We start from the raw sequence: 22,164 nt of genomic DNA on the forward strand, positions 1-22,164 counted from the left end.
AAATAACTCAGACAGAACAATCGGAGAGAAAGAGTCTAACCAAATACCGGCATCACTGAAAGCAGCCAAAGATAACGATACGTCTTTGGGATGGTTATGAGTAATTTTTTCTCTAATAGTTAAAATTTTGTTAGCAAAGAAAGTCATGAAGTCATTACTAGTTAAAGTTAATGGAATACTCAGCTCAATAGAGCTCTGACTCTTTGTCAGCCTGGCTACAGTGCTGAAAAGAAACCTGGGGTTGTTCTTATTTTCTTCAATTAGTGATGAGTAGAAAGATGTCCTAGCTTTACGGAGGGCTTTTTTATAGAGCAACAGACTCTTTTTCCAGGCTAAGTGAAGATCTTCTAAATTAGTGAGACGCCATTTCCTCTCCAACTTACGGGTTATCTGCTTTAAGCTACGAGTTTGTGAGTTATACCACGGAGTCAGACACTTCTGATTTAAAGCTCTCTTTTTCAGAGGAGCTACAGCATCCAAAGTTGTCTTCAATGAGGATGTAAAACTATTGACGTTATACTCTATCTCCCTTACAGAGTTTAGGTAGCTACTCTGCACTGTGTTGGTATATGGCATTAGAGAACATAAAGAAGGAATCATATCCTTAAACCTAGTTACAGCGCTTTCTGAAAGACTTCTAGTGTAATGAAACTTATTCCCCACTGCTGGGTAGTCCATCAGAGTAAATGTAAATGTTATTAAGAAATGATCAGACAGAAGGGAGTTTTCAGGGAATACTGTTAAGTCTTCTATTTCCATACCATAAGTCAGAACAAGATCTAAGATATGATTAAAGTGGTGGGTGGACTCATTTACTTTTTGAGCAAAGCCAATAGAGTCTAATAATAGTTGATCTTCGCCCATGTCATTCAATGCGCATATTAAACAAATATGTAGGACTGCTTTTTTGCATTTGCGCAATATCTCTAAAATTAGAAAGGTCTTGTCTCAGAGTGATGCTGAAAAACTAATTCATGCATTTATTTCCTCTAGGCTGGACTATTGTAATTCATTATTTACAGGTTGTCCTAAAAGTTCCCTGAAAAGCCTTCAGTTAATTCAAAATGCTGCAGCTAGAGTACTGACAGGGACTAGAAGGAGAGAGCATATTTCACCCATATTGGCCTCTCTTCATTGGCTTCCTGTTAATTCTAGAATAGAATTCTTCTTACTTATAAGGTTTTGAATAATCAGGTCCCATCTTATCTTAGGGACCTCATAGTACCATATCACCCCAACAGAGCGCTTCACTCTCAGACTGCAGGCTTACTTGTAGTTCCTAGGATTTGTAAGAGTAGAATGGGAAGCAGAGCCTTCAGCTTTCAGGCTTAAAACTTTCCTTTTTGCTAAAGCTTATAGTTAGGGCTGGATCAGGTGACCCTGAACCATCCCTTAGTTATGCTGCTATAGACTTAGACTGCTGGGGGGTTCCCATGATGCACTGAGTGTTTCTTTCTCTTTTTGCTCTGTATGCACCACTCTGCATTTAATCATTAGTGATTGATCTCTGCTCTCTTCCACAGCATGTCTTTTTCCTGGTTCTCTCCATCAGCCCCAACCAGTCCCAGCAGAAGACTGCCCCTCCCTGAGCCTGGTTCTGCTGGAGGTTTCTTCCTGTTAAAAGGGAGTTTTTCCGTCCCACTGTCGCCAAGTGCTTGCTCATAGGGGGTCGTTTTGACCGTTGGGGTTTTTCCGTAATTATTGTATGGCATTGCCTTACAATATAAAGCGCCTTGGGGCAACTGTTTGTTGTGATTTGGCGCTATATAAATAAAATTGATTTGATTTTGATTTAATAGATTAAATGCAGTGTTGAGGCTGTCATTCTCAGCATCTGTGTGGATGTTAAAATCGCCCACTATAATTATCTTATCTGAGCTAAGCACTAAGTCAGACAAAAGGTCTGAAAATTCACAGAGAAACTCACAGTAACGACCAGGTGGACGATGGATAATAACAAATAAAACTGTTTTTTGGGACTTCCAATTTGGATGGACAAGACTAAGAGACAAGCTTTCAAATGAATTAAAGCTCTGTCTGGGTTTTTGATTAATTAATAAGCTGGAATGGAAGATTGCTGCTAATCCTCCGCCCCGGCCCGTGCTACGAGCATTCTGACAGTTAGTGTGACTCGGGGGTGTTGACTCATTTAAACTAACATATTCATCCTGCTGTAACTGGAATCCTCTCAGACAAGTGTGACTGCGTCCACTTTGTTGGTGATCGATATGATTTCTCTCCTGCTGAAAGTCTGAAAGGTGAAGAACGAGACAGGAGGATGAAGTCCTGCCTTAGCAAAATTAAGGAGTACAAGCCATATGATACTCTCCCTATACCTGAATGGAAAGGCTTTATTCACCATCCAATGAATAAAGCTAACCTGTTGAACTACATAGGGGAAGCATGGGTAGCTCAAAACAAGTCACTTCCTGCAGGATGCACACTTATTCTTGGTGGAATCTTTTGTGATCCTGGTCGCACTATCCTCTTGTCAGCAGATTGTCAAGTTGAACTTCCAGAACTTTCCTGTGAGAAACATGAGGAGGCAGATACCAGGATATTTGCTCACATTGCATACTCAGTACAAATTCTGAACCACAAACGGGCTGTAGTGGTTGCAACGGACACAGATGTGGTCATGATGTGCATGTACTACATCTCACATATGGTTAGGCTGCAGGAGCTGTGGGTGAAGAAGATGGATATCTTTTTACCTGTTCATGCCATCACAGAAGCTCTGGCGGGGAAGTATGATGTTGCAGCTTCAGATCTAACATCCCTTCTCCTCAGCACTTACATACTTACCGGATGTGACACAGTGAGCTATCTGTACAGAAGAGGAAAAAGGCGGGCCTACACAACTACTATTAAACACCTGACAGATCTTCTGCCACTGTGCAGGTATGGTGACCCTGAGGAAAGCCTGGATGTTCAGGAAGAGGTTATAACAGCAGCACGGAGATACATGATGTCACTGTATGACAGGAGTGATTTTAGTGGTACTCTGGATGCACTGCGAGCCCATCTCTTTGTGAGCATCAAAGGAGACATGCGTTGCCTTCCACCAACTGAATGCGTTCCTATTACACCTGCGCCAAGCTCTGCATCAGTTGGCTGTGTGTAAACGGGCACACATGGTTCAGCCAACCTACCCTGCTGCTACTGATTTTGGGAGACACCTTGTCAATGGCAAATTGGTGGCAACCATGATGCTGAAAGAGCCAAAACCATCTGAACTCAAACACACCAAATACTGCCGCTGCAAGAAAAGCATGTGTGCCCGAGGATGCCCCTGTGCAAAAGCCAATGTGAAGTGTGGGATTGCATGTCTCTGCACCGGTGACCCCAACAGATATTCAAGGATTTTGTGCTTGAAGACAGCGACATGTAAGTAGACTGCATGTGTGAGTGTGTGTGTTGGGGCGGGCATCTTTTATCACGTTGCTGTATAACCCACCCAGCTGTTTTTTTTTTTTTTTTTTTTTTTTTTGCTGTCTTCTCAGGCAGTGAGGGTAAAGGTTTGTCCCCAGCAGTATCTGCAGTTTGACTCCCACCTAATTATCCCACCTCACAGGGACCTGTACCGAGTTAATTTTGTTCAGATATTATGTTCAAATATTTTGTTCCTTCAGTAAATTAATGAAACTCATTTTGCTGTATTATATTTCTTGTGTGACAAGAAAATGGCTATGCTGAAATTAAAACGATGCATAGGCCATGATGTTAAATAATGTGGACATAACAGCCATATTCAAATAATGCATGAGTTTCGGAATTTTGAGAGTAGCCTAAATTCTATTGAGGTTCTGAGCCTGGTGATTGCCAGCTAGTAGTAATATCACAGATCAATTGATTTTAGTTGGATTTTTGTAATTTTTTCTGTGAAATGAGTATACTGTTTGGTGAAAAGAATGGCATAGTGGCTGATGTCATAACTTGGGGTAATAGTTGATTGTCATTGAAGTAAAGATGAAAATATTGAAAAAAGTGAGAACACGCCTATTTTTTTTTTTTTTTTTTTGCATTAAATTGAGCCAAAATCATGTAGAAAAGTCTTTTAAGAGTTATTTTGTCAGTGTATGTTGTCAGCACATATGTTCTGTGTAACTGGAATGTATTTATTGACAACCTACCCAAACCACTGACGCTTTGAGGGAAAGAATCACCTCTCACATTTTTCTGATAAAAAGTGAAGGATGCATACACTAAAATGGGCACAATTTTTTTTCGCGATATTTACAGCAGAGCAGACCCTCCAATTATTGTTGCTTAGGGTCAGAATTAACATGAAAAACACAAATAAAAAGTATGGCAGACCATGTCAGGTTCAACCCATTTTTGAGACTTTGGCTCCCTGACTATTAGAGGAACAAACCAGAGCTAACGTGCCATTCTTACAACAGGAATATGGCGCAACACAAATTTAAAACAAAAGAAAATGTGATACTTACAGGCTGTACTGATTGCTGGGGTTGATTTTGTCACAGAGTCAGAACTGACCCTCTACTGAGTATTAAATGCTGACTGAAGCCAGCTCGAAATTGAGCAAGGTTTGTGAAACAGTCCTCCGTGAAATGCGCAAAAAAATAGTCGGCGGTTGTATGTACTGGGGATGCGGTTAAAAATGAATAAAAGCCAGTGATCGCGTACATTGCTTTCCGTGGGAAGATCATAGTCCGCTAAAACAGCCTGGGAAAGCACACCTGTAGCTCGCCATTGCTTCTCTTCGAGTGTTACGAATGGGTGGGTACAACCTTATGAATAATTAATTTCGAAGGGGCGTGTGTGAAAGGGGGTGGGGGTGGGGGGCTGTTGGTGAAAAAGTGACGTAAGTTTTCTCTCAAAAACGGATTGGCCTGTTTTCTAGGGGCAATTCAAAAAAGGAGAAATACTTGAAACAGAGGTTCTGAAACTTGCTGGCACTTCGTGTGTTTTCCCCACAGCGGGGAGACTCTGAACTAACACCAAAAACATGAAAAAGATGATTTTGATTCTCTATCCCCTTTAACAAAAAACGCAAGTTCAAAAAACAATCAGGTAAACACAATAGACAACATGCAACTACAAAGATAGATTTAGAACTTAGATTAAGAGAACTAGTTAACAATTACAATAGACCTGGGTTAGTACGTGAACTTATCACATTAATTTTTTCGGTTTTAGCAAATACAATACTTTTAGAACAAAATGACCTTTTTTATGTTCCTTTTCTCATAAAAGATTTAGCTAACGTTAGGTTAGGTTTACATAAAATGGAAAAACTACAATAACCAAAGACAATAATAAAGCTTGAAAATCCCTTTTCACAACAAAGGCATTGAAATGATCAAACTATCACAGATTCTACATAGCAAACCAATCCAAAAAACTATACCAAATTTCATCAGTGATAACCCCCCCCTGTTATTAGCTATTCATATACTAAATCTATAGCTGGTAAAGTTTTTAATTTCAAACAAAGCATAAAAAATTTAGACTGTGAATTAGGAACTACAAACCTGAGCTGTGACTGCCACTCCTCAGATTTCAAATACGAGCCAACAGGACCAGTAATCTTGAAATAGTTGAGAACAGGAAGCTTAGAAAATTATTTAGTAAAGGACCATCATTTAGAGAACAAAATAATATTAACTGGGACATATCTCATAATGGTTAAAAAAAAAAAAAAGCCATTAGGGATTACAAAAAACGTTGGGCAAAAATGAAAAAGTAGATACTAGAACATTGGACGAATGGAAAAGTAGAGTATTAGGAACAGTTAAAATTAAGATAGATAGACTTAGGAAAAAAAGGAAAAATCCACACAAAGAAATGTACTGTCAGACAAAGTTTGCCTGGAATACCTAAATAACTTTCAAAGACGTTTTGTTTTAGTACCATCAGATAAAGCCAGCAACAATATCATAATAATTTGCAAAAAATATTTACTTAGAGTCGATGTAGTTTTAAAGGAACTTAGCACTAGTGATGGGACTAGCCCACAAGCATAGATGTCTTATAACAGTCACATAGAAGATATTGTTATCAAACACCAAGAATTTATGACTAAATATAACATTAAAATTATTACCGATATGAAACAATTACCATCCTACTGGCTTCCAAAATGCACAAAAATCCGATAGGTAGTCGATTTATAGCAACCTCAAGTGCATGTACAACTAAACCCAACTGCTAACCTCTAGCCTTAAATTAGTTACCAAACATTTCAAACAATACTGCGAAGGCATAGCTTGTAACACTGGAGTTAACTTTTTGGATTATTGATAATGCTACAGTTTTAAATAAACTAAAAAAGTTAAAACAAAAGTAGCTACACATTTTGATAGTTTTGATCTTTCCACCCTGTATACGAACATCCGACATGACCAACTTATATATAGTATCAGTGAACTAGTCGGGGAAGCTTTTAGGATTAGAGGCTCTAAATACACTCAACAAAAATATAAACGCAACACTTTTGGTTTTGCTCCCATTTTGTATGAGATGAACTCAAAGATCTAAAACTTTTTCCACATACACAATATCACCATTTCCCTCAAATATTGTTCACAAACCAGTCTAAATCTGTGATAGCGAGCACTTCTCCTTTGCTGAGATAATCCATCCCACCTCACAGGTGTGTCATTATCAAGATGCTGATTAGACACCATGATTAGTGCACAGGTGTGCCTTAGACTGCCCACAATAAAAGGCCACTCTGAAAGGTGCAGTTTTATCACACAGCACAATGCCACAGATGTCGCAAGATTTGAGGGAGCGTGCAATTGGCATGCTGACAGCAGGAATGTCAACCAGAGCTGTTGCTCGTGTATTGAATGTTCATTTCTCTACCATAAGCCGTCTCCAAAGGCGTTTCAGAGAATTTGGCAGTACATCCAACCAGCCTCACAACCGCAGACCACGTGTAACCACACCACCCAGGACCTCCACATCCAGCATGTTCACCTCCAAGATCGTCTGAGACCAGCCACTCAGACAGCTGCTGAAACAATCGGTTTGCATAACCAAAGAATTTCTGCACAAACTGTCAGAAACCATCTCAGGGAAGCTCATCTGCATGCTCGTCGTCCTCATCGGGGTCTCGACCTGACTCCAGTTCGTCGTCGTAACCGACTTGAGTGGGCAAATGCTCACATTCGCTGGCGTTTGGCACATTGGAGAGGTGTTCTCTTCACGGATGAATCCCGGTTCACACTGTTCAGGGCAGATGGCAGACAGCGTGTGTGGCGTCGTGTGGGTGAGCGGTTTTCTGATGTCAATGTTGTGGATCGAGTGGCCCATGGTGGCGGTGGGGTTATGGTATGGGCAGGCGTCTGTTATGGACGAAGAACACAGGTGCATTTTATTGATGGCGTTTTGAATGCACAGAGATACCGTGATGAGATCCTGAGGCCCATTGTTGTGCCATACATCCAAGAACATCACCTCATGTTGCAGCAGGATAATGCACAGCCCCATGTTGCAAGGATCTGTACACAATTCTTGGAAGCTGAAAATGTCCCAGTTCTTGCATGGCCGGCATACTCACCGGACATGTCACCCATTGAGCATGTTTGGGATGCTCTGGACCGGCGTATACGACAGCGTGTACCAGTTCCTGCCAATATCCAGCAACTTCGCACAGCCATTGAAGAGTGGACCAACATTCCACAGGCCACAATTGACAACCTGATCAACTCTATGCGAAGGAGATGTGTTGCACTGCATGAGGCAAATGGTGGTCACACCAGATACTGACTGGTATCCCCCCCCCCCCCCCCCAATAAAACAAAACTGCACCTTTCAGAGTGGCCTTTTATTGTGGGCAGTCTAAAGCACACCTGTGCACTAATCATGGTGTCTAATCAGCATCTTGATATGGCACACCTGTGAGGTGGGATGGATTATCTCAGCAAAGGAGAAGTGCTCACTATCACAGATTTAGACTGGTTTGTGAACAATATTTGAGGGAAATGGTGATATTGTGTATGTGGAAAAAGTTTTAGATCTTTGAGTTCATCTCATACAAAATGGGAGCAAAACCAAAAGTGTTGCGTTTATATTTTTGTTGAGTGTATATCGTTATTAGAAATAATGGCACTACATACTGGTCTAACACAACATCAACACATTATCATAATGTAACCGAAGAAAACATGATTGAGCATATAGAATTCCTTGTAGACAATATCTGTATAGAGGTCAGCAACAGAATTTTCAAATAAACAATAGGGATACCCATCGTCACATCTTCTGAAGAGGAAGCAGAGACTGGGGACTCAGAGGCGGACTCATCCATCACCCAGGCCGAAGTCACCGATGTGGTCAGAAAGCTCCTCGGTGGCAAGGCTACTGGGGTGGATGAAATCCGTCTGGAGTATCTTAAGTCTCTGGATGTTGTGGGACTGTCTTGGTTGGCACATCTCTGCAACATCGCGTGGCGGTCGGAGATAGTGCATCTGGATTGGCAGACCGGGGTGGTGGTCCCTCTGTTTAAGAAGGGGGACCGGAGGGTGTGTTCCAACTACAGGGGATCACATTCCTGAGCCTCCCCGGTAAGGTCTGTTCCAGAGTACTGGATAGTCGAACCTCGGATTCAGGAGGGGCAGTGTGGTTTTCGTTCTGATCGTGGCACACTGGGCCAGCTCTATACCCTCCATCGGGTGCTTGAGGGTTCACGGGAGTTCGCCCAACCAGTCCACATGTGTTTTGTGGATCTGGAGAAGGCGTTCGACCGTGTCCCTCAGGGCACCCTGTGTGGGGTGCTCCGGGAGTACGGGGTCCTTTGTTAAGGGCTATCCGGTCCTTGTACGACTGCAGCAGGAGCTTCGTTCGCATTGCCGGTAGTAAGTCAAGCCTATTTCCAGTGCACGTCGGCCTCCGCCAGAGCTGCCCTTTGTCACCAGTTCTGTTCATTACCTTTATGGACAGAATTTCTAAGCGCAGTCAGGGTGTAGACCCAGAAAGCAAATAGATCCGGGCCGGATGTAGTCGGACCAGATCTGAACTGGATCCGCAAAACACCAACTGTTTACAGACCATATCTGGCCACGGATCTGGGACAGATGTGGTCTGCATCACAGCACCGTGGCAGGAACAAGTTTTACAAGGGTAAGTTCCGTGGATCCGAGGAAACTGATTTGTATCTATAACACACAGATCAGTGTCCCTGGACTTATAAAACTTAACTGTCGTAAAGAAACAAACCGCTTTGCAATAAGCATTTAAAAAAGCCTCAGTGACGATCACAATTACAGAATACAGAGTTTATAACGGCAAATGGGTAGTTTCTGCCGAGTGCAGATAAAATTGCTTATTGTTATGCCCCATATTCCTGCCACGGTGCTGTGATGCGGACCACATCTGTCCCAGATCCGTGCCAGATATGGTCTGTAAACAGTTGGTGTTTTGCGGATCCAGTTCAGATCTGGTCCAGATCTGTTCCAGAACCGTAAAGCGGAGCCGTGCCGGATCTGGGCCAGGGTGCAAAAACTGTCTGGACCGGATCTGTTTTCAGGATTGGTACCAGATGTTGGACTACATCCGGCCCGGATGTATTTGCTGTCTGGGGAGGGGTCCAGTTTGGGAACCACAGAATCTTGTCTCTGCTGTTTGCGGACGATGTGGTTCTGTTGGCTTCGTCAAATCAGGACCTTCAGTGTGCACTGGGGCAGTTTGCAGCCGAGCGTGAAGCATCCAGTATGAAAATCATCACCTCCAAATCCGAGGCCATGTTTCTCGACCGGAAAAAGGTGCTTTGCCCTCTTCAGGTTGCTGGAGTGTCCTTGCCTCAAGTGGAGGAGTTTAAGTATCTCTGGATCTTGTTCACGAGTGAGGGACGGATGGAGCGTGAGATTGATAGACGGATCGGTGCAGCATCTACAGTGATGCGGTCACTGTATCGGACCGTCGTGGTGAAGAGAGAGCTGAGTAGGGGGCAAAGTTCTCGATTTACCGATCGATCTACGTTCCGACCCTCACCTGTGGTCATGAGATTTGGCTCATGACCGAAAGAACAAGATCGCAAGTACAAGCGGCCAAGATGAGTTTCCTCCGCAGGGTGGCTGGGCGCTCCCTTAGAGATAGGGTGAGGAGCTCGGTCACTCGGGAGGAGCTCGGAGTCGAGCTGCTGCTCCTCCATGTTGAAAGGAGCCAGCTGAGGTGGCTCAGGCATCTTTTTCGGATGCCCCCTGGACGCCTTGCTGGAGAGGTGTTCTGAGCACGTACCATCGGGAGGAGACCCCGGGGAAGACTCGGGACACGCTGGAGGGACTATGTCTCGCAGCTGGCTTGGGAATGCCTCAGGGTTCCCCCGGAGGAGCTGGGGGAGGTGTGTGTGGATCGGAAGGTCTGGGCGGCTTTGCTTGAGCTGCTGCCCCTGCGACCCGACTCCGGATAAAGCGGAAGAAAATGGATGGATGGATGGATGATGGGGATACCTATGGGAACAGACTGTGTTCCAGTTTTAGCAAATCTTTTTCCTTTTTTATTATGAATAAAAATTTATGAAAGATAAACTTACAACTTATAGCCAGTCAGCAAAAACCTTTAGTAATACCTTCCGTTACATTGATAACCCACTTACTTTAAATAACCCTAATTTTGAGAATGAAATTAAAAATATTTATCCATCAGAATTAGAGCTTAAAAAGATTACAGCAAACAATAAAAAACTCTCATACTTAGACATAGAGTTGTTTTATAGACAGTTTAGAACAGCCGTTTTTGACAAACGGGATGATTTTAACTTTCATATTGTAAAATTTCCTTGTATGAGTAGTAACATACTGAGTAAACCTACATACGGTATTTACAGCTCTCGATTAGTCAGAATTGGTCGAATCTGTGATAATTACCAAAGTTTTTCCACTAGATACCATAAACTTACTAGATTAGTTAAACAAGGGTTTCTGTATAACAAATTGGTCCCCCCTCCACAAAAACACACACACAGAGATCAGGGTTCCCCTCCTCCACACACACACACACACACACACACACACACACACACACACACACACACACACACACACACAGAGATCAGGGTTCCCCTCCTCCACACACACACACACACACTGTGTGTGTCTGCGTTTGCGCCGTTTCACTGTCGTCTTGCTAATCAAACACGAGTGACTGATCGCTGTAGAGTTACAGAAGACAGAAGGTCTTATCCATTTAGAGCAATTTCTGAATTTGTGATCTCGTTTGAGGAACTTGGTTTAGTTCCATGATGGGTTGATGGACTGGATTTAAGGGATTCTGGTGTTTGTCTACTCACCACATGTGCTCACTGTGACCAATATTTGCTCTAAGACATTTACATGTATTGTTGAGGTGATTCTGGCATTTGGTGAGGATGCCCCCTGGTGGTCTCTCTAGGGAAGTGTTCCAGGCACATCCAAATAGGAGGAGGCTCTGGGGATGACCCAGGACATGCTGAAGGGATTATATTTCCTAGCTGGCTTGGGAACACCTGGAGGTCCCCCGGGAAGAGTTATAGGACTTAGCTCAGGATAGGGAAGTGTGGGATGAGCTGCTTGGTCTACTGCCACTGTGGCTCAGATCACAAATTGAATGAATGTTGGGCTCCAAGGAAACATGACAAATAGACCTTTGACCTCAGGCAGAAATGTTTTCCAGTGAGACATCGGCATCAATTTGACCAGTTAACGCTCAGCCTAGGCTCATGCGTTTTACCTCACACTGACAAAGTGAGGAACCATGGGGTGAGTTTTGAACCTTCGTTGTCCTTTGGGCTCCATGTTAGAAATATTACTAGGACTGCTTTCTTCCACCCGTGAAATGGGTGATTCTTTAACTACGGGCACTATTGGCCTTGTAAATGTAATTTCCACCACACCATTGCCTTACAATATAAAGCGCCTTGGGGCAACTGTTTGTTGTGATTTGGCGCTATATACATGTGCTCTGATGTCACTGTTTATCTCCATAGAAACTACCCAAACAATCTTTCATACAAACTGTTTAGGGACATTACAGTGTTGTGGTGGAAATTACGGCAATAGTGTGGGACAACTACATTTTGTTTAAAAGAAATCACAACAGTTGTGTTGTGGCTGGCGTGCCTGGCTGGCTTTTGTTTGTCTTCTGTTTCTGTCTTTTGGTTTTCCTTCCAGGTGGTACGCATTTGGGACTGAGTGGCTGTGTGGCTGAGTTACCAGGACCTCACCCTGATCACCTGAGGCTGATCAGGTGCGGTTCGTCAGGACTCACAGCTGTGGTGCATCTACACGGATTGGAACATGGTGGCATTTAAGTCTGGAGTACACAGTGTGTATTTGCCAGAGACTCGACCTTGTGACCAGACGGGTGAGATCGTCGTCTCGAGAGCCATCTCATCATCAGTGGATGCAGAGAACGTCCAGGTTTGATGCATGGTCTGTGAAAGAGGAGGGGGTGAGGTCTCACGCTCGTCAGCACACTTCCTGAGGTACGTTAGATTTTGTGACTAACATTTATACAGTCAGTAAATGTGGTGTCCCTCACACCTTATTATATTGAGCTGTTATGTTAGTCGTTTAATCAGCTTCCACTGCAGTTGAGTTTGTGAACAGGGTGTTCCATGCCTGCAGGGTGGGAAGCTGATTAGTAATTAAGCCAGGAAGTGTTTGCTGTTTGTACACCTTTGAGCGGTCTCTCTGTGTGTGGAATGTGGACTCACATGATGATTTCTTCTTTCACAGACTCGGTTTGTCGCGGCCACCTGGGGGGTGTCGGTGGGGTCCTTGGGTCCGAACTGGTTCTGGCTCTGGACCGTTAGTGCTGCTGGGAGCGCACCGCTTTTCCACCACGCCAGACCGCGCACTTATTTGTTATATCTTTTATCACATCACTGTTATGTAATTAAATTCAGTTATCCTTTGTACCGTGCTCTGCTTATTTTATACTGGGTCCTTCAAACGCTGGTCGGTTCTCCGTCCTGCGTCCGACACATAAGTTGTATGACATTGAATACCCCAATTATGTTTTGATTATTTTACTGATATTTTATTCAGAGATATTTTAAAACATTAGAAAAAACATTTCTTTACCATTCATTTTTATCATTGAAGATCAAAAGTCTGGGTGTGGGACAAGCACAAAATGGAAATATTTGCATATAATGATGCTGAAAAAAGGTGAAAAAGTCATCATAGACTACTAGAACAAATTTCTTAACACACTTTCATTGTAAAGATAACTATAAAAGTGTGAAATTTCCCCTTTTTTCTGTTTTTCATACAATATGATCAAAGGACATAATAAGTGCCCGTAGTCTAAGAATCACCCAAATATAGTGAAGATTCGTCCCATCCTGTCTATGGCTGATGCTGAGACCCTGATCCATACGTTCATCTCTTCTACTGCAGTGTTCTATTTTCTGGTTTACCCCAGTCCAGCATTAGGGCTCTCCAATTGGTTCAAAATGCTGCAGCCAGACTTTTGACACAAAGCAGAAAGTTTGACCACATTACACCTATTTTGGCGTCTCTTCACTGGCTTCCTGTCCCAGTGAGATCATATTTTAAGGTCCTGCTACTAGTCTATAAAATTGTTCACGGACTGGCACCTCCCTACCTAGCTGACCTAATTAAACCTTACGTACCGGCCTGGGCTTTACGTTCTCAGGGTGCAGGACTACTTTGTGTCCCTAAGGTGAATAAGAAGTCTGTGGGTCACAGAGCTTTTCTTATTGTGCCCCTGTTCTGTGGAATGATCTCCCTGCGTCAATAAAACAGTCCGATTCTGTGGAGACTTTCAAGTCCAGATTTAAGATGCACTTATCTTCCCTTTTTTGTGATTAGCATATTGTGTTATGATTTTTTTTTTTTTTACTTTAATTGTGCTTTTAATCTTTAAATATGCTCTTTGATCTTTTGGTCCATTGTTTCTGTGAAGGCTCTCAGTTGTCCAGGTGGTTTCCATAGTAGAGAAGCTTGAATCTTCGACTGGACTGGGTTGCTTGACGCAAGGACGTTTCGCTTCAAATCGCAGAAGCTTCCTCAGCTAAAATTCTTGCTCTGGAAGTCTGACTCATTACCATGAACAAAAGACTGAAACTCCTTTGACCTGAGTACCCCATTGTAAACAGGGGCTAAAGTGTGTCAAACCATTTCTCTAATATTTCTCTAATATTAGCCAGAGAGAAGAAATGGTTTGAGAGAGGGGTCAAGGAGGCATTCTTTGTGAAACGTTTGAAACCCAGCCTTAACCGGGGAGGGGGTCTGAGACACGCTTTATCCCCTGTTTACTATGGGGTACTCAAGTCAAAGCAGTTTCAGTCTTTTGTTCATGGTAATGAGTCATTCACGTCATCAGCAGATAACCCGTAAGTTGGAGAGGAAATGGCGTCTCACTAATTTAGAAGATCTTCACTTAGCCTGGAAAAAGAGTTTGTTGCTCTATAAGAAAGCCCTTCCTGAAGCTAGGACATCTTTCTACTCATCACTAATTGAAGAAAATAAGAACAACCCCAGGTTTCTTTTCAGCACTGTAGCCAGGCTGACAAAGAGTCAGAGCTCTATTGAGCTGAGTATTCCATTAACTTTAACTAGTAATGACTTCATGACTTTCTTTGCTAACAAAATTTTGACTATTAGAGAAAAAATTACTCATAACCATCCCAAAGATGTATCGTTATCTTTGGCTGCTTTCAGTGATGCCGGTATTTGGTTAGACTCTTTCTCTCCGATTGTTCTGTCTGAGTTATTTTCATTAGTTACTTCATCCAAACCATCAACATGCTTATTAGACCCCATTCCTGCCAGGCTGCTCAAGGAAGTCCTACCATTATTTAATGCTTCAATCTTAAATATGATCAATCTATCTTTGTTAGTTGGTTATGTACCACAGGCCTTTAAGGTGGCAGTAATTAAACCATTACTTAAAAAGCCATCACTTGACCCAGCTATCTTAGCTAATTATAGGCCAATCTCCAACCTTCCTTTTCTCTCAAAGATTCTTGAGAGGGTAGTTGTAAAACAGCTAACTGATCACCTGCAGAGGAATGGTCTATTTGAAGAGTTTCAGTCAGGTTTTAGAATTCATCATAGTACAGAAACAGCATTAGTGAAGGTTACAAATGATCTTCTTATGGCTTCGGACAGTGGACTTATCTCTGTGCTTGTTCTGTTGGACCTCAGTGCTGCTTTTGATACTGTTGACCATAAAATTTTATTACAGAGATTAGAGCATGTCATAGGTATTAAAGGCATTGCGCTGCGGTGGTTTGAATCATATTTGTCTAATAGATTACAGTTTGTTCATGTAAATGGGGAATCTTCTTCACAGACTAAAGTTAATTATGGAGTTCCACAAGGTTCTGTGCTAGGACCAATTTTATTCACTTTATACATGCTTCCCTTGGGCAGTATTATTAGACGGTATTGCTTAAATTTTCATTGTTACGCAGATGATACCCAGCTTTATCTATCCATGAAGCCAGAGGATACGCACCAATTAGCTAAACTGCAGGATTGTCTTACAGACATAAAGACATGGATGACCTCTAATTTCCTGCTTTTAAACTCAGATAAAACTGAAGTTATTGTACTTGGCCCCACAAATCTTAGAAGCATGGTGTCTAACCAGATCGTTACTCTGGATGGCATTTCCCTGATCTCTAGTAATACTGTGAGAAATCTTGGAGTTATTTTTGATCAGGATATGTCATTCAAAGCGCATATTAAACAAATATGTAGGACTGCCTTTTTGCATTTACGCAATATCTCTAAAATCAGAAAGGTCTTGTCTCAGAGTGATGCTGAAAAACTAATTCATGCATTTATTTCCTCTAGGCTGGACTATTGTAATTCATTATTATCAGGTTGTCCTAAAAGTTCCCTAAAAAGCCTTCAGTTGGTTCAGAATGCTGCAGCTAGAGTACTGACGGGGACTAGCAGGAGAGAGCATATCTCACCCGTGTTGGCCTCCCTTCATTGGCTTCCTGTTAATGCTAGAATAGAATTTAAAATTCTTCTTCTTACTTATAAGGTTTTGAATAATCAGGTCCCATCTTATCTTAGGGACCTCATAGTACCATATTACCCCATTAGAGCGCTTCGCTCTCAGACTGCGGGCTTACTTGTAGTTCCTAGGGTTTGTAAGAGTAGAATGGGAGGCAGAGCCTTCAGCTTTCAGGCTCCTCTCCTGTGGAACCAGCTCCCAATCCAGATCAGGGAGACAGATACCCTCTCTACTTTTAAGATTAGGCTTAAAACTTTCCTTTTCGCTAAGGCTTATAGTTAGGGCTGGATCGGGTGACCCTGGACCATCCCTTGGTTCAATCAATCAATCAATTTTTTTTTTATATAGCGCCAAATCACAACAAACAGTTGCCCCAAGGCGCTTTATATTGTAAGGCAAGGCCATACAATAATGATGTAAAACCCCAACGGTCAAAACGACCCCCTGTGAGCAAGCACTTGGCTACAGTGGGAAGGAAAAACTCCCTTTTAACAGGAAGAAACCTCCAGCAGAACCAGGCTCAGGGAGGGGCAGTCTTCTGCTGGGACTGGTTGGGGCTGAGGGAGAGAACCAGGAAAAAGACATGCTGTGGAGGGGAGCAGAGATCGATCACTAATGATTAAATGCAGAGTGGTGCATACAGAGCAAAAAGAGAAAGAAACAGTGCATCATGGGAACCCCCCAGCAGTCTACGTCTATAGCAGCATAACTAAGGGATGGTTCAGGGTCACCTGATCCAGCCCTAACTATAAGCTTTAGCAAAAAGGAAAGTTTTAAGCCTAATCTTAAAAGTAGAGAGGGTGTCTGTCTCCCTGATCTGAATTGGGAGCTGGTTCCACAGGAGAGGAGCCTGAAAGCTGAAGGCTCTGCCTCCCATTCTACTCTTACAAACCCTAGGAACTACAAGTAAGCCTGCAGTCTGAGAGCGAAGCGCTCTATTGGGGTGATATGGTACTACGAGGTCCCTAAGATAAGATGGGACCTGATTATTCAAAACCTTATAAGTAAGAAGAAGAATTTTAAATTCTATTCTAGAATTAACAGGAAGCCAATGAAGAGAGGCCAATATGGGTGAGATATGCTCTCTCCTTCTAGTCCCCGTCAGCACTCTAGCTGCAGCATTTTGAATTAACTGAAGGCTTTTTAGGGAACTTTTAGGACAACCTGATAATAATGAATTACAATAGTCCAGCCTAGAGGAAATAAATGCATGAATTAGTTTTTCAGCATCACTCCGAGACAAGACCTTTCTGATTTTAGAGATATTGCGTAAATGCAAAAAAGCAGTCCTACATATTTGTTTAATATGCGCTTTGAATGACATATCCTGATCAAAAATGACTCCAAGATTTCTCACAGTATTACTAGAGGTCAGGGTAATGCCATCCAGAGTAAGGATCTGGTTAGACACCATGTTTCTAAGATTTGTGGGGCCAAGAACAATAAGTTCAGTTTTATCTGAGTTTAAAAGCAGGAAATTAGAGGTCATCCATGTCTTTATGTCTGTAAGACAATCCTGCAGTTTAGCTAATTGGTGTGTGTCCTCTGGCTTCATGGATAGATAAAGCTGGGTATCATCTGCGTAACAATGAAAATTTAAGCAATACCGTCTAATAATACTGCCTAAGGGAAGCATATATAAAGTGAATAAAATTGGTCCTAGCACAGAACCTTGTGGAACTCCATAATTAACTTTAGTCTGTGAAGAAGATTCCCCATTTACATGAACAAATTGTAATCTATTAGACAAATATGATTCAAACCACCGCAGCGCAGTGCCTTTAATACCTATGGCATGCTCTAATCTCTGTAATAAAATTTTATGGTCAACAGTATCAAAAGCAGCACTGAGGTCTAACAGAACAAGCACAGAGATGAGTCCACTGTCCGAGGCCATAAGAAGATCATTTGTAACCTTCACTAATGCTGTTTCTGTACTATGATGAATTCTAAAACCTGACTGAAACTCTTCAAATAGACCATTCCTCTGCAGATGATCAGTTAGCTGTTTTACAACTACCCTTTCAAGAATTTTTGAGAGAAAAGGAAGGTTGGAGATTGGCCTATAATTAGCTAAGATAGCTGGGTCAAGTGATGGCTTTTTAAGTAATGGTTTAATTACTGCCACCTTAAAAGCCTGTGGTACATAGCCAACTAACAAAGATAGATTGATCATATTTAAGATCGAAGCATTAAATAATGGTAGGGCTTCCTTGAGCAGCCTGGTAGGAATGGGGTCTAATAAACATGTTGATGGTTTGGATGAAGTAACTAATGAAAATAACTCAGACAGAACAATCGGAGAGAAAGAGTCTAACCAAATACCGGCATCACTGAAAGCAGCCAAAGATAACGATACGTCTTTGGGATGGTTATGAGTAATTTTTTCTCTAATAGTTAAAATTTTGTTAGCAAAGAAAGTCATGAACTCATTACTAGTTAAAGATAATGGAATACTCAGCTCAATAGAGCTCTGACTCTTTGTCAGCCTGGCTACAGTGCTGAAAAGAAACCTGGGGTTGTTCTTATTTTCTTCAATTAGTGATGAGTAGAAAGATGTCCTAGCTTTACGGAGGGCTTTTTTATAGAGCAACAGACTCTTTTTCCAGGCTAAGTGAAGATCTTCTAAATTAGTGAGACGCCATTTCCTCTCCAACTTACGGGTTATCTGCTTTAAGCTACGAGTTTGAGAGTTATACCACGGAGTCAGACACTTCTGATTTAAAGCTCTCTTTTTCAGAGGAGCTACAGCATCCAAAGTTGTCTTCAATGAGGATGTAAAACTATTGACGAGATACTCTATCTCCCTTACAGAGTTTAGGTAGCTACTCTGCACTGTGTTGTTATATGGCATTAGAGAACATAAAGAAGGAATCATATCCTTAAACCTAGTTACAGCGCTTTCTGAAAGACTTCTAGTGTAATGAAACTTATTCCCTACTGCTGGGTAGTCCATCAGAGTAAATGTAAATGTTATTAAAAAATGATCAGACAGAAGGGAGTTTTCAGGGAATACTGTTAAGTCTTCTATTTCCATACCATAAGTCAGAACAAGATCTAAGATATGATTAAAGTGGTGGGTGGACTCATTTACTTTTTGAGCAAAGCCAATAGAGTCTAATAATAGATTAAATGCAGTGTTGAGGCTGTCATTCTCAGCATCTGTGTGGATGTTAAAATCGCCCACTATAATTATCTTATCTGAGCTAAGCACTAAGTCAGACAAAAGGTCTGAAAATTCACAGAGAAACTCACAGTAACGACCAGGTGGACGATAGATAATAACAAATAAAACTGGTTTTTGGGACTTCCAATTTGGATGGACAAGACTAAGAGACAAGCTTTCAAATGAATTAAAGCTCTGTCTGGGTTTTTGATTAATTAATAAGCTGGAATGGAAGATTGCTGCTAATCCACCGCCCCGGCCCGTGCTACGAGCATTCTGACAGTTAGTGTGACTCGGGGGTGTTGACTCATTTAAACTAACATATTCATCCTGCTGTAACCAGGTTTCTGTTAGGCAGAATAAATCAATATGTTGATCAATTATTATATCATTTACCAACAGGGACTTAGAAGAGAGAGACCTAATGTTTAATAGACCACATTTAACTGTTTTAGTCTGTGGTGCAGTAGAAGGTGCTATATTATTTTTTCTTTTTGAATTTTTATGCTTAAATAGATTTTTGCTGGTTATTGGTAGTCTGGGAGCAGGCACCGTCTCTACGGGGATGGGGTAATGAGGGGATGGCAGGGGTAGAGAAGCTGCAGAGAGGTGTGTAAGACTACAACTCTGCTTCCTGGTCCCAACCCTGGATAGTCACGGTTTGGAGGATTTAAGAAAATTAGCCAGATTTCTAGAAATGAGAGCTGCTCCATCCAAAGTGGGATGGATGCCGTCTCTCCTAACAAGACCAGGTTTTCCCCAGAAGCTTTGCCAATTATCAATGAAGCCCACCTCATTTTTTGGACACCACTCAGACAGCCAGCAATTCAAGGAGAACATGCGGCTAAACATGTCACTCCCGGTCTGATTGGGGAGGGGCCCAGAGAAAACTACAGAGTCCGACATTGTTTTTGCAAAGTTACACACCGATTTAATGTTAATTTTAGTGACCTCCGATTGGCGTAACCGGGTGTCATTACTGCCGACGTGAATTACAATCTTACCAAATTTACGCTTAGCCTTAACCAGCAGTTTCAAATTTCCTTCAATGTCGCCTGCTCTGGCCCCCGGAAGACAATTGACTATGGTTGCTGGTGTCGCTAACTTCACATTTCTCAAAACAGAGTCGCCAATAACCAGAGTTTGATCCTCGGCGGGTGTGTCGTCGAGTGGGGAAAAACGGTTAGAGATGTGAACGGGTTGGCGGTGTACACGGGGCTTCTGTTTAGGGCTACGCTTCCTCCTCACAGTCACCCAGTCAGCCTGCTTTCCCGGCTGCTCGGGATCTGCCAGGGGGGAACTAACGGCGGCTAAGCTACCTTGGTCCGCACCGACTACAGGGGCCTGGCTAGCTGTAGAATTTTCCACGGTGCGGAGCCGAGTCTCCAATTCGCCCAGCCTGGCCTCCAAAGCTACGAATAAGCTACACTTATTACAAGTACCGTTACTGCTAAAGGAGGCCGAGGAATAACTAAACATTTCACACCCAGAGCAGAAAAGTGCGGGAGAGACAGGAGAAGCCGCCATGCTAAATCGGCTAAGAGCTAGTAGCTACGCTAAGCTAGCGGATTCCTAAAAACACGCAAAGTGAATAATGTGTAAATAATTTAGAGGTGATTCAGCAGAATGAGTGCTTTAGTTAAGGCACGTAAAGATTACACTGGGAAACAAATCGTAATCTAGATAACTAGATCAATCTAACTGCGCAGATTAAACAGCTAACAGATACAGAAAAACACCGCTGTGCTCCGGAACAGGAAGTGATACAATACCGCAGTGAGAGCCAACCACTGTTATGTTGCTTTAGACGTAGACTGTGTTTCATAATTATTGTATGGCCTTGCCTTGCAATGTGGAGCGCCTTGGGGCAACTGTTTGTTGTGATTTGGCGCTATACAAGAAAAAAGTTGATTGATTGATTGAAGTTGATCAGGAGAGTCGTCAAGGGAGCCATCAGGAGAGGTGTCTGTCCCATCATTAGGAGGGACAGCTGCCCTGTCATTAGGAGGGTGCTAACTAGAGCACAATAGTTGCTAAATTAGAGCTATTGTTTAGTCACTAGCCGATAGCAGTCTGCCGCTCAGTAGGAGGGGTCTGGTTAGGTTTAAAACTCCAGCTTTTGTTGGCTTCTGTTTTATTCTTCTCTACAAGAGTCAGACAGAAGTCAGACTTCCAGAGCAAGAATTTTAGCTGAGGAAGCTTCTGTGATGTGAAGCGAAACGTCCTCGCGTCAAGCAACCCAGTCCAGTCGAAGACTCAAGCTTCTCTACTTTTGGTCCATTATTATAATTTTTTATTTTCTGTGAAGCGCCTCGAGGTGACGCTGTCGTGACTTGGCGCTCTACATATACGTTGGATAAATTGAAATTAAATTGAACTGAAATTCTTTGATGGTCTTGTCAGTAGCGGTGCGACTCACACAAACCTGTCTGTCTCCTGTCTGTCTGCAGACAATTTGTCCTCAGAAAGGAAAACCTGCGCCGAGCTCCATTCAACACTCACCCAGACCATGGAGGAGTTAAACTCCTGCTGAGCCTCTTCGCCGTCTCACCTTGGACAGCTGGGAAGTTGGTGGCCAAAACGTTCCTCTGAACTCGTCTTCTGGACCTCAGCTGGGAGCTTCCAGGCTCCTGGACTCCTGCTGGGTTCTAATTCCTGCTTTAAAAACATTCCTCACACTGAGTTGCTCCCCCCCAAACTTTTGATTATTTTAGAATTGAATATTGATTATATTAAATAATATTGATAGAATATTGATTGATTTGTTGATGTCTTAATCTTTGTTTTTCCAGTGAGGGTGGGGTGTAGGAGAGTCATTAGCCAATCAGCAGGCATTTCACTGATACTTGATGCCAGGGGCCAGTCAGAGGTTGTTGACATGCCTCCTCATCCAGTGGAACATGGTGATTTTTTTTTTTAATTCAACTTAAAGATGAAGTTTAAAAAACTGTTTTTACCCAAAGTCAATGATGTGTCATAATGATCGCCACAGAGTGGGCGGGGCCTTCATAATAAAGCAGTTTTCAGTTCAGTCATTAAGTGGTTTTATT

The 22,164-nt window shown here is 42.4% G+C and overlaps 1 protein-coding gene across 2 annotated transcripts in view; it reads left to right on the forward strand.

The window, feature by feature from the left end:
• The window catches only part of LOC117505764 (tropomyosin alpha-4 chain-like), a 117,917-nt gene extending 95,953 nt beyond the window's left edge, over window positions 1-21,964 (forward strand). For both annotated transcript variants that reach the window (XM_034165305.1, XM_034165306.1), the window contains exon 9: window positions 21,565-21,964. In XM_034165305.1, the coding sequence (XP_034021196.1) occupies window positions 21,565-21,647 (83 nt within the window). In that variant the 3' untranslated portion in view covers window positions 21,648-21,964. The remainder of the gene's footprint in view (window positions 1-21,564) is intronic.
• Window positions 21,965-22,164: the final 200 nt, after the last annotated feature.

This window comes from Thalassophryne amazonica, unplaced genomic scaffold, assembly GCF_902500255.1.
Source record: "Thalassophryne amazonica unplaced genomic scaffold, fThaAma1.1, whole genome shotgun sequence".
In the NCBI taxonomy this organism is placed as follows: domain Eukaryota; kingdom Metazoa; phylum Chordata; class Actinopteri; order Batrachoidiformes; family Batrachoididae; genus Thalassophryne; species Thalassophryne amazonica.